This window comes from Bolinopsis microptera, chromosome 7 (genome assembly GCF_026151205.1).
Source record: "Bolinopsis microptera isolate Bmic1 chromosome 7, MBARI_Bmic_1.0, whole genome shotgun sequence".
In the NCBI taxonomy this organism is placed as follows: domain Eukaryota; kingdom Metazoa; phylum Ctenophora; class Tentaculata; order Lobata; family Bolinopsidae; genus Bolinopsis; species Bolinopsis microptera.
This window is the reverse complement of record NC_087078.1, coordinates 3,159,527-3,171,695: the sequence shown is the minus strand read 5'-3', so window position 1 is coordinate 3,171,695 and position 12,169 is coordinate 3,159,527. Positions and strand designations below refer to the sequence as shown.

Genomic DNA, 12,169 nt, shown 5'->3' with positions numbered 1-12,169 from the left:
CGCCTTTTTGACACCACTTAGGGTACCAAATTTTGGGCTCTAAAACTCCTATTTTTTGGCCTATTTTTTATTTTTTCATGCTGATTTGGAGGCCATTAAAGCATTTGACCCCGTCAAAAAAGTTTCAGTTGTATATCTTTTACAGTTTTTGCGGAAATTCGCATTAAAGTTGATGCCGTGGTGTCAGTAAAATGGCACGGATAAATATATATCGTCTCGCTTTATATATAGTAAGATTATTTTGGGTTGCAAGGTCGCTACTCGCTATGTCATGCTGTAATTCCCCCTCCAAACAAGATAACTAAGAATACAAATTGATTTAAAAATAAATAAAATTCATCAGGACAATAAAATGAATTTATAGGCACAATAAAATATGTAACTTAACATTTAGCAGTCAAATGGTCACGTGGCTGTTCTAGAAATAGAGGCCAGTTTAGGAAACCCTTCCAATTAAAACCTGGATAGTGGATATTCTATAAAAATAGAAAATATATCCTAATAAAAAGATCTCTTGATCACACCAATGAATTTATATGGGTGTCTCGCAGAGCCGATAAAATTATTTTATAAATAATAAAGCGTATTTATTATTAATAATTAATTAGCTTTACGCAGAGAGCCTCTATTTGCTGTATAAAGCTACATCAGCTAATATATAGCTGACAGAGGGTGAGCACTGATTGACTGAGCGTGAGGGACTCTAGGCCCAGTTCTGAAGTTCTACGTCTGAAGAAAAGCAAGGTCCTGGACTTAAAAGCTTCACATATTTAAATGATATCATCATATAATAGTATCCAGGTAACCATGGCGATCAGAAAAGTCTGGTTGCTGTGCCTACATAGGATAATCGAACATTACATCTTGTCGAGCTAACTCCAACAACATAGGATCGTCGAAGAACTTGTTAATGTTCACATCTTCACTCAGTCCTGTAAAAGTTACTTGTTAATCTTTATTATAATAGCACATATTTTTTATTGAAATCTTTCAATTATTATCATCAGAATTTATTACAATATCAATGTTGAATAGAATTTCTAAAAATGGACTAGAGAAACCAAGAAATGCCTTGACAAGTGTACAGCGATGATAACAATCAGGGGACACCAATACACTCAAATAACCAAACAAAAGGCCTCGAGAGACCTTATGAAAAGTCGAGCAATTACATAGGGCCCCAAGTGCAAAAGGAGAAAAATGGGCAAATAATACGAGCTAATATAATATAACCACAATTAGGGAGAGATAACGGACAACCTAAAGTTAGAAATTCTTCAACTGGGCGACACTCAGTACTCTAGCAGTAATATCTTACCTTTTCTCCTCCTAGTTTTCAACATGAATTCCCGAGCGAGATGTGGAGCGGGCTGGGGCTCCAAGGGTCTGATCACGATGCTCCTGTCAAGAGGATCCCCGGGTACGATTTGCCAATGGTGAAATACTGACAGGGCGAACGCCTGAAGAGGGGGTTTACATCGTTACAATCGTAAGGCAACTTAGGAAGCTGGGAATGATTGGAGACAAAATCGAAGTTCAAACTTTTACTTTTTTACATTTGGAAAATAACAGATAATTTGCCTGTAAGTTTAACTTGAGGGATTCGGAAAATTACCAAACAAACTGTACAAAGAAATGTTTACGTATTATATATCTTGTAATAATGTAAATACCTGTCCCTGGGTGTGTGTCCGGAGATCAGTTTCGAATCCGAAACTATCAATAGCAGGGATAAAGGCTTTAACGATGTAGAGCGGCATTCCAGCGAGAGGGGCGTCCTGAGTCACGTGACCACGCCTTCTTCCCAACACAGTGTACACTGCTGAGACGCAGTCTCCTGGTGCAACTACCTGGCACACCAGACGGGTTTACTTTTGTAGCGGTATTATAATTTTTCAGTTTACAAAAAAATTTCATACTGTTTTACTGAAGGTGCGCGGAGATCAGGAAGGAACATGTTCAAGACCGGCTATAAATTAAACATTTCCTGCTATGCGGTAAAACCTACCCCAAACGTCCTGTTCCTACGGTATAACTTACCTCTACGAAGTTGTACGGTTCCATGAGACGGGGAGTAGCCATGAGCAGAGCACTGTACGCAACTCTCCGAGCAGTTGGGATGATCTGACCACCTCCTCTGTGCTGCATCTCCGGGGCCACCACAGCGTCCAGCATCTGAGGTAGTAAATAGGGGGTTATATAGGGGTCAGATGAGGTTCAGGGGTTTGGGGAGTATACATTAGTTTCAGAGGACAAACAGGGGTTTCAAGTCGGGGGTTTTACCTTGAACTTTACGTTTCTGATGGGCTCGTCACAAAGGGGTCCCTCTCTGCTGCCCCACTGGAAACCTTGTACTATTGAGTCCTTGACCGTTCCCAACAGCGACTTGTCTACCTGTAAATTATAACTTTCAATTGAGGTACTGGAAGTCAAAATACCGGAGAACGATCGCAAAATGGAAAATCTCCAAAATGTACTACCGGTACTAGTACATTTTCAAACATAAATTTTTCTGAACATAAACTTCACAGTTCACAGTTTTGAAGGAATTTCTCTCCACTTAACGATACTAGTTAGTTAATTATGGATTGCGTAAATGAGACACAATTGACATACTCGAAATTAGATTACTGGAGAATCGCTGCTTTATGATATATTCAGGAGCTCCGAAACTTAAATATAATGACAATTTACCTCTGAAGGAAGCGTATCATCCACTAGAATGTTAGGTCCTCGAGCGTCAGGACCGAAGGCCCAGATACTTCTAGCTGCTAATACGTCCCACTCGTACTTCGTCTGGAAGAACTCTCCGATACGCTTCTTACTCCATCCCATCTTAACCACACCACCTGGTCAGTAGCCATTTTAGTGTGGATCTGATAACTCTACTTGGTAAGAAGCCATGGTGATAGACAGTAGCCATGGTGATACCAAGTCACATGATAGTTATCATGGTAACCAAGTCACGTGATAATAGGAGGACCTCATCATGATTATTTATTTTACTTTAAACTTTGATTATTAATAATGGTGTCCCATTATCTTAACCATTGCCATAATTGTTGATAGTCTTACCTTCAATATCTTCTGCCAGGCCCTTCTCCAAAGGCTCACTGATCATGGTGATCTTGTTGCGTCTGTTGGGAGTCTCAGCAAAACATTTCAGTGATGACGTCTCCACCACAGTCTCGCAAAACGACACCACGGGGTCCGACACCTTTATCTCAATCTCACTGTAGAGGGAGCGCAGGTCGTGCATCACACAATCCATGTAAAGTTCTCCTGTTCCCAGGACCACATGTTCGCCGGACTCCTCCACTTTAGTTTGCAGTAGCGGATAACTTTTGTTCGCTTTCCTCAGACCCTCCAGCATTTTTGGTAGCTCAGATGGGTTGACGGGTTCCACAGCTATCTTTATCACAGCTTTAGTGTTGAACTTGAGAGGACGGAGGATGTAGACTCCCTGTGCTTCAGGGCTCACTAGGGTGGCAGTTTTACTGATGCTGCTAGCGATACCCTCCACTAATACCCACGATCCAGCTGAGGCTTGGTTTATCTCTACTTGGTACCTGGCAACGTTTATATTTAATATAAATAATAACAATAATTTCAATATTTAAAACCTGCAACTTAAGAGAATATCTAACAACTTTCTGATGAAATGTTTTAAATAACCTAGAATTGTGTATCCAGAGCCGGGAGACCGTGTGCACTCTGCTGTCTTCCTCGTCTTCTAACGTGAAGCTCTCACCCAACACTCTCACCTCCTGGCCTGAGTACAGAGTGCCACTGTAAACCCTGGTCAGAGCGTGGAAGACTGTGGCATCCTGAGAAGGATACATCTTGGTGACCTGGCAGAGAAGGGGTCCCTCAGGGTTACACTGGATCATGTCCTCTACCACCGGAGACTTCCTGTCACCAGTGTACAGCGTGTTGGCCTTGTTTAGTCCGTTAGCTGCCGGCGATGGAATGTGTTCCGTGATCATGTCCACAAAACCTGTTGCTAGACCAAAGAACTTTCTGCAAACGTTCCGCAAAAGGGACGGAATATTGTCTTTCAGTTCCGTTTTACTGATGAATATGTCCAGGTTTGATAAAGTGTCAGCTAGAGAAGTGTCCACATCCCCAACAGTCTGAGCTATCAGTTTATAGAGGGGCTCTAAAATAAACTCTACAAATGTTCTGTCTGCGCCTGGAGCTCCTTTTTTGGAGAAAGTTCTCTTTTCTTGGTTGAAGTAGATATCGCCCCACAGTCTAGCTGCAAGCTGAGCAGCAGGGAATCCTCCGTAATGAGCCGCATACAGATCCGCAAAGGAGCGGAGTGTGAAACAGAACCTGTAAATACATTTGCTATCAGATTTGTAGAATTTAAAACTGATGAGCGCTTGAAAAAAAGTGTGGCTTGCCAAAAAACTGACATTTCTACAGAGGAATTTACATAGCTGAATAAAAACGTACCTATATCGAGCGGAAGCGAAACAAATATTTCCCAGGAGCGGGGAGAGAACAAGGTCGCTACCGAACATGGTGACTAGCGCGTTGAGCTCGTCTACCAGCTGTCTCAATTTTAGGTAACAGTCTGCTGGTGGGATCTTCAACTCCATTATTAACCTGTCTGTTAGAATACAGTTAACAGTATTACACTCCATTATCAGCCACTGTCCCGTTTCATTTTCGGTCAGTTTGATATTATGTTTAAATGTCCTGTTGACTATCCCCAGAACGGATTTAGAATTTCTACAATGATCAGAAGGGATGATGCTCCCAATATTAATTCTTACCTATCTTGTTAATAACTACAGTGATAGCCATCTTCTGCTGTAGAGCGTGTTTAAGTATTCTCTCAGTGTTGAGCATGACACCCTCAGCCGCGTCCACAAAGAGTACTATTCCATCACACATCTGTATTCCTGCAACCACCTGGAAATATGCTGGTTCAACTATCACAGCTAGGACATGGAACCTTTTGGAAAAAGAGGAAGGGATATTATTTTTAAGGGTAGTTCCACAAATGCTGTGTTCGACCCTCCCTATGCGAAATACCTGCACATTTCATGGAAGGTGAAAGATCAAAAGACCATTGTGAATGTTAAGCAGCAGTATTGTGACGATGGTTACTAGAAGTGAACCGATGCAGTGGTAACTGGAAATGTTACTATGGTAACTGGAAATGTTACTATGGTAACTGGAAATGTTACTATGGTAACTGGAAATGTTACTATGGTAACTGGAAATGTTACTATGGTAACTGAAAATGTTACTATGGCAACTAGCTCTCACCTCGTCGCTAAAGTTAACGTGACCGGGAGTATCGAGGAGGTTAACAAGGAATGTCTTGTTTCTGCCGTCAGGGAGCGCCAAAGTGAGCGGTGAGGACTTGGTGCTGACACCACGCTCTTGCTCCGTGTGTAGTGTGTCCGTGTAGCGGAGATCTTTAGCGGCTGCGAGGTATAGTGTTGAGTAATAGAACATACATACATCATACATACATACATACATACATACATACATATTACATACATACATATTACATACATACATACATACATACATACATACATACATACATACATACATACATACATACATACATACATACATAATACATACATACAGTAGACAGACAGACAGACAGACAGACAGACAGACAGGACAGACGGACAGACAGGACAGACAGACAGACAGACAGACAGACGACAGACAGACAGGACAGACAGACAGACAGACAGACAGACAGACAGACAGACAGACAGACAGACAGACAGACAGACAGACAGACAGACAGACAGACAGACAGACTCACGAGGAGGTTTAATGTTGGGGTGAGTTTGTTCCAGGAGCATGTCAGTGAAGAGGGTTTTGCCGTGATGTAGCTGTCCAACAAACGCCACATTCCTAATCAACTCCGGCACGTCCATCAGATCGGCTAGATACTCTATACTGTATGTCTGGAAGAGCGGTGAATAATGAGGATATCTCAACTTAAAGATTTTAAGAACCCTTCCTACGCGAATAAAGTATTTAAATAACACAGATAAAAAATTAGAACTGGATATCCTACCCCACCTCAATTTGAATTTAAACTTTAGTAACTCACAACTGAATATCACCGATTTAAGACTGAACCCAATAAAACTGAATTAACCCAGGTAATACTCACTGTTTCTGGGAGGTCCTGTTCGAAATGTACAAACTTCTTCTCCTTGATAGGCTCTATTATGGGCTGGGTGAGCGGCTGGGTGTCCTCCTCTTGCACCATTGTTTCTACCTGTCAGGAAATGTAATGTCACCTACACTCCTACATAAAACCCTTGGTGCAACACATCAGCGAACTTATCCGTTACAATTGTAAATCTGTTAGTTTTATTAACTGACCTCTTCTCCATAGACTTGCAGAGCGGAGGGGTAATACTGCTTATCCTCATGCAGCACTATGGCCTGACTCTGTTCCTCTTCTTCCTCTAGTTCCTCCTCCTGGTCCTGGTTCTCCTCTTCCACACTGCTCTCATCACTCTCAGAATCTATCTCAGGTCCTATGTAGTTACCAAACTCATCGTATAACTCCCCATCCATATCTATTGAAACAGATTGTGTAAAGATTAGATAAAGATATTTTAAGCGAGGACGAACAATTGTGTAGGAGTCAGTAAAACACAGTAAATAGCACCCAAATATCAAGTTTATATTCTACAGCACAAGATACATTCTTTAAATTAGTTAACCAAAAAATATGGCATAGAAGCAAAAAGAAGCTAATAGATTCATTATTCATTCGGTTGCTTCAACACATTTTAATATTATATTGATAAGGACAAAGCTTTGTTTGCTCCTGGAAATCTGAGGATACGATTAATTTCTTCCCAATACTCTTCTTATACGGCTAGAATGACTGCAGAGGTAAGAAGCCTCTACACTAGGCTAGAATGACTCCAGAGGTAAGAAGCCTCTACACGCGGCAGTCTCACACAAACACTTGATCTCTCCAAGAGGTCCTGTTCCGTAGCTGATACACAACTCTTCTCCCCCCTTTACCTCCCTAATAGTCCAGCATGTAGCACGTGGAGACACCGTGTTATCTCTCATAGGAACCACGCCCACATTGGGCTCACAACTATGGTTCATGAATCTGAGCTGGGAGCCATGTGATGTAGCGTCTATGTGTGTTGTCAGGCTCCCTGTACAGGACTCTTCTCGAATGGTGAGGATATAATTGGTTAGAGATTGCGAGTGAACAGCTGCCGCTTGAGTTGAACTAATAATAAGCCCGGTATAGTCGCCGATGTAAGTCGCAGGAGGGATGTCATGTCGAGATTTCAGGCACCATCCCTTGTCGCCATGGTGACACACAACAGACGTAACATCAGTTCTTGACAACCTATTTGCACAGTCTGAAGAACACGAACAATACTTATTACACAGATAGATAGGGTCAGCGTCGTCCATATCAATAGTGTGACCGCACATGTCCCCACAGAGCCCTTCACAGTCGCAACGGGCACACTCTAGATTGTCGGGCGGGCTTGTACTGCAATCCTTGGACTTGGAGTGCAATTGTTCGCTCGTTATTGAAGTTGAAAGGTACTCAAATGGGGGCTTGTTATTTGTTGTATCATCGTAATCTGTCCTTATCCATGTTATCATGCTTGTCCTGGAGAGAAATTGTTTACAACATCCACGCTTCGTAGTAAAACCCGCGCGTGCGCGGGTCAAGTGGTAAAATGTGATGTTTTAGATTTAGTAATAGTTGTGCGCGCTACAGACAATGACGCCTTACGCCTAACATAGTGACTGCCTCGATACTTTGAAAATAGGCGGTTTCCCGTCAAAGTCAGGGGTAGTTAATAAGCTTCTAAAGCAACAACAGGGTTAAAAACCGCAGTATCTTGGTTACATCCACAGTACTTCACATCACTACTTTAACTTTGGAGGTATGGCACTTTTACTGAACATCATCAGTACCTATAGAAAGTTATTCGCATTAGTATAAAGTATAAATGTAAAATAGAATTGCCATATCTGAACGATGTTAGGAAAACCTATAATCCTAAATCATACAAGGTTAAACATCATCTGGTTTAAAACAAAGCCCAAAGTTCACAATGATAAAATACATGATTTGGTATTTGTAAAATGCACAGAAAATACGAACTGGAATATCACACTTGCTTTGACTCTTCTGCCTTTACAAGCAAGAAAAAACAGTCTAGAAGACATTAAACTTATATAATTTCATAAATGTACAATACAATAGCATTGATATTCAATATCATATTTCATAAAACCTTCATGTAAATTGAATGAATAACACATGACATAAATTGAAAAATCATCATGTTTCGATAATTGACCCTGTGTTCAAGTTATAGAAGTTGCAAAGTTACAAACAGGACTTCTTCAAGGGCAAGGAGGAACAGATTGAGGTATGTTATGTAGTTTCAGTGATACAATCCTTAACTGTGTATCAACAGATTACAAAATTTCCACAATCTAACAGGAGGTAATAGACTGTCTTTACTAAAAAAGAGGTGGCTCCTTAATGAGTCTAATCAAGGTTTACCAAGCATTCGAATGGGCCCAGATAGATATTAAAGATTAAATTTTCAAAAAATAATTTTTAGTCTAAACAACTTAATTTACAGTGTTTTTGGGTGACAGTGTTAATTGAGCATGTTAGATAATCTTGGTAAGTCTTAAAAATAACGCTGCACAATTTGCTGTCATCTATGAGTAATTTGGGTAAAAATTGATTTCAAAAAGTAATTCTACTGTCGAGTTGAAAGATGTGTCAAAGCGACAAAGGGCGACAAAACAGACCAAGAACCCTGACTAACTGCACCCCCACTCAGACTATAAGATTTAACAATGCCCCGTACTCCTCTATATGTTAGCCGGTTTTTTCTTCAACGTCGGCATCCCCACAGGTGGAGGAGGCATTAACTTCTGATCCCCATTAAGAACAGGAGGCGGGATGTTAGGAGGAGGAGCTGAAGGCAGCCTCCACCCACTCTTATCTATAAAGTGGAGGAGACCATCCTGAGTGATGGGGTGTTTGATGCTCTCCACTACATTTACAGCTGTTTGGTAACTGTTCGGATAGGATTTATCTTCTCTAACCCTTATAACATCCCACGTGTTATTTCGCCACACGCACTCCACAATGCGCCGGTGTAAGTCTCTGATTTTCTTGGTGGCACGCACAACCGCGTACGGCTGGTCTAACCCACCTACAAAGAGTTTCCCAACTTTTTCTTTCAGTTCGCCAGGTCTGGGCTTGTTTTCCTCTACATGTAACAAAAAATCGACTGAGTTGAGGTTTCCCGGTTTCCATTTTAACAGTTCGTGAGTGGTTCCTACAGTGTATGGTTTCATAACTGGAGTTAAAATTACTCCATCATTCCCATGTGATAAAGTGGGCATGAACTTATCAAGCAGCCATTTCAGTTTTGATGCATTCAGCGGCCAGAAGTCTTTGTTCCTTATACCGAACGGTTCGGCATTTCTGTCAATCAGATTCTTAGAAATAGCCAACCTCCTCGGCTCTACCAATTCCTTCTGAATCATTCTTAGTCGCACATCATGATTTTGATCTCCCACATATTTACCATTTAGCGTGACAATGTCATAGATAAGAAAACGAGGAATGGTATGGGCTCCGTCCTTGTCCAGCACCATTTCCCCGTCTATAAGTGTCTCAGTTAGGTGGGTCAGGGGTTTGGAACCGTCTGCTATGTGCGCGTGGAGATCGCGATTGAAGAGGAATTTAATTGCAGGTATTTTGAAAATGTTGTTATCTCTGTCCACCATGTAGATCTGATTATCTCCTAATATTAACATCAAATACCTGAAAATATGGAATTTATAAATGAAACTAAAATGCCATCTAAAATCCTTCTTTCTCGCCATTCATTCATTCCAAATCAAACCTATTTAAACTAGACACTGGATACTTCGAATCAAGTTTTAATTATTTTCACAAACCTGAAACCGTCTGCTTTCCAACTAACGTTGTAAGGCATGTGCTGCAGAAGAGTTCTGTTCCGGTGGTCCAATGACACGGGCTGTGATCCCGCAAAACCCAAACCTCTCTTACCTAAATAGTTTACCTTTACTTTTCAATCTAATTTGGTGGATTCGTGTAGTGTTTTTGAGTCTCATGATTTGATAGTTCTTTTATTCAAATTTCTGATTGTTTCTGAATAGACTCAGTGAAGACAGATTCTAATGGAAATAAATAGCTGAATAACGTATCGACATTTCTACGTCATACTCATATTCTGAAATAGTATTAATTCAATTATAACGATCAATATTCACATTAAAAATTTGACGACGAAATTTATTTCAAACAAAATATATAACTGTAAAATAGTTATCAACCGTAAATAGTTAAAAAAAAAACACTATTTCAGAATATGAGTACGACGTAGAAATGTCGATACGTTATTCAGCTATTTATTTCCATTAGAATCTGTCTTCACTGAGTCTATTCAGAAACAATCAGAAATTTGAATAAAAGAACAATTTTCAATCTAAGTTTATCCTACTTTATCCAACATCAAACACACTGCAAACATTCAAATTTAAAGATTTGTCTGATGAATGAACCGTCTGACTTTATTACCTGCTAGATGGCAACACTTCTGTTGAAGCTCCTTCAAGATGTGACCTGGAACTGGTTTAATGGAGTCAGATACTCCCGCCATAAATTTCACTCCAGTCCCGTCATCAAACCGCCTTCTCTTCCTGTCATCTGAACCTTCTGATGGATTACAGTTAATTCAGGCACCACCAACCATACTTCTTAAATAAGGGAGTCTAAAAATAAGTGTTGAATCAAACTTAATTTCATCGTGTGAATGTATTTAAAATATAAAAGTACGGATGTCAAGACTGTACCTCCAGGGTTATCTGGATCAGTATCATCAGATTCAGAGCACCAGGGAGGAAGATCAGGAGTTAACATGGTCTCACTTCCCTCCCCAAAACTCGTGGCCAACTCGTCAATGTAGTCTGGTTTGTAGATTCCTAACAGTATCAAGAGCTAGTTAAAGATAACTTTAAGGTGTATCAGTAAGTTTAGTAAAGCGGTCCGAACACCACCGTAACACCACTGTTAAACCCAATTAATATACCCATTACCATGAGAACTTTCCAAAACGTTTATTAGTAAACTAAATAATTAAGTAATTAAATAATTAAGTAAACTTACCAGGTTCCCTGGAAGCTTTGAAGAGTTGGAAAGCAGCTTCCACACTGACACTCTGTTCTCGGACCAGGTAAGATATTATCATGTATCCGGTTCTGTTGAAACCATGTGTACAGTGAACACCGATTACTTTGAGCGGGTTTTTAGTCCAAAACATCTTGCAAATACTGACGAACTTATTGACTTGCTCCTTGTTGGGCGCGGACCCGAACCCAGCACATTTTATCTTTACGTGTTCTACTCCCTCCTCCTCAAACAGAGTCTTATCGTAAAATCTGGGGAGCAATTTTTTCATTAAAAATGAAAGTCGATAAAATAGTCACGGGAATGAATACTGGATAAATTCGTGGAAATGATTGATTAAATGAATAAATAAATGAATTCATAGGTATGATTATATTATTAAAAGAAACGAATAAATGAATTCATGGGTATGAATTTATGGATATGATGGAAGTGTAGAACTGAAGAGATTGATTGAAGTTCTGTGAGTGTATCTTGTTATCTAAGATTCCTCACCGGTCCGTCTTGGTAAGATCTATGATTAACCCCAAGTTATCCACCCCGTCCACTAACATTCCAGGACTGAACCTGCATTCCTCAGGTACGGAGTCATTAAAAGTGGAGTCTAGAGGTGTCTTGAGAGGTAGGAACTTGGCAGGGAGAGGCATGACGGCTCCTTTCCGGGGACAGTGCAGCCAGCGGGGAGGGGGGTCATTCTGGCCACTTGACTTTCTTTTTCCCAGATTCATTGGCTTAAGTTTGTATTGTGAATTAAATTTCAGTTGTCTTCTTTGAAATATAATGAACAACACGTCATATATTTGATTGCATTTTTAAAATAATGTGAATTATTTTTATATTCATGTTTTACTTTTTAAAGTTTTAGAAAACTTTAATCTAAAAAATGGTTATTTAAAGTTTGGTTAATACAAGATCAAGAGTCGATTAAAAATGACAAGA

At 40.2% G+C, this 12,169-nt stretch overlaps 3 protein-coding genes across 3 annotated transcripts; all 3 read right to left on the bottom strand.

Annotated features, from left to right (window-relative positions):
- Positions 1-314: 314 nt before the first annotated feature.
- Positions 315-7,026, bottom strand: LOC134817828 (116 kDa U5 small nuclear ribonucleoprotein component-like). Its single transcript, XM_063827167.1, has 14 exons — positions 6,376-7,026; positions 6,161-6,268; positions 5,804-5,948; positions 5,281-5,441; positions 4,782-4,920; positions 4,459-4,615; positions 3,676-4,335; positions 3,076-3,569; positions 2,695-2,849; positions 2,284-2,394; positions 2,041-2,175; positions 1,674-1,850; positions 1,319-1,460; positions 315-932 (listed from the first exon to the last, which is right to left on the bottom strand). The coding sequence occupies exons 1-14, from the start codon at positions 6,571-6,573 to the stop codon at positions 838-840; spliced, it is 2,877 nt and encodes a 958-aa protein (XP_063683237.1). The 5' UTR covers positions 6,574-7,026; the 3' UTR covers positions 315-837.
- LOC134818148 (histone-lysine N-methyltransferase SETMAR-like) lies at positions 6,919-7,641 on the bottom strand. The gene has a single exon (XM_063827581.1). The coding sequence runs from the start codon at positions 7,639-7,641 to the stop codon at positions 6,919-6,921; it is 723 nt and encodes a 240-aa protein (XP_063683651.1).
- Positions 7,642-8,206: 565 nt separating this feature from the next.
- LOC134817895 (mRNA-capping enzyme-like) lies at positions 8,207-11,963 on the bottom strand. Its single transcript, XM_063827263.1, has 6 exons — positions 11,726-11,963; positions 11,210-11,481; positions 10,897-11,025; positions 10,622-10,759; positions 9,979-10,090; positions 8,207-9,841 (listed from the first exon to the last, which is right to left on the bottom strand). Exons 1-6 carry the CDS (start codon positions 11,956-11,958, stop codon positions 8,878-8,880), a joined length of 1,848 nt encoding a protein of 615 aa, XP_063683333.1. The 5' UTR covers positions 11,959-11,963; the 3' UTR covers positions 8,207-8,877.
- Between the last annotated feature and the right edge of the window lie 206 nt (positions 11,964-12,169).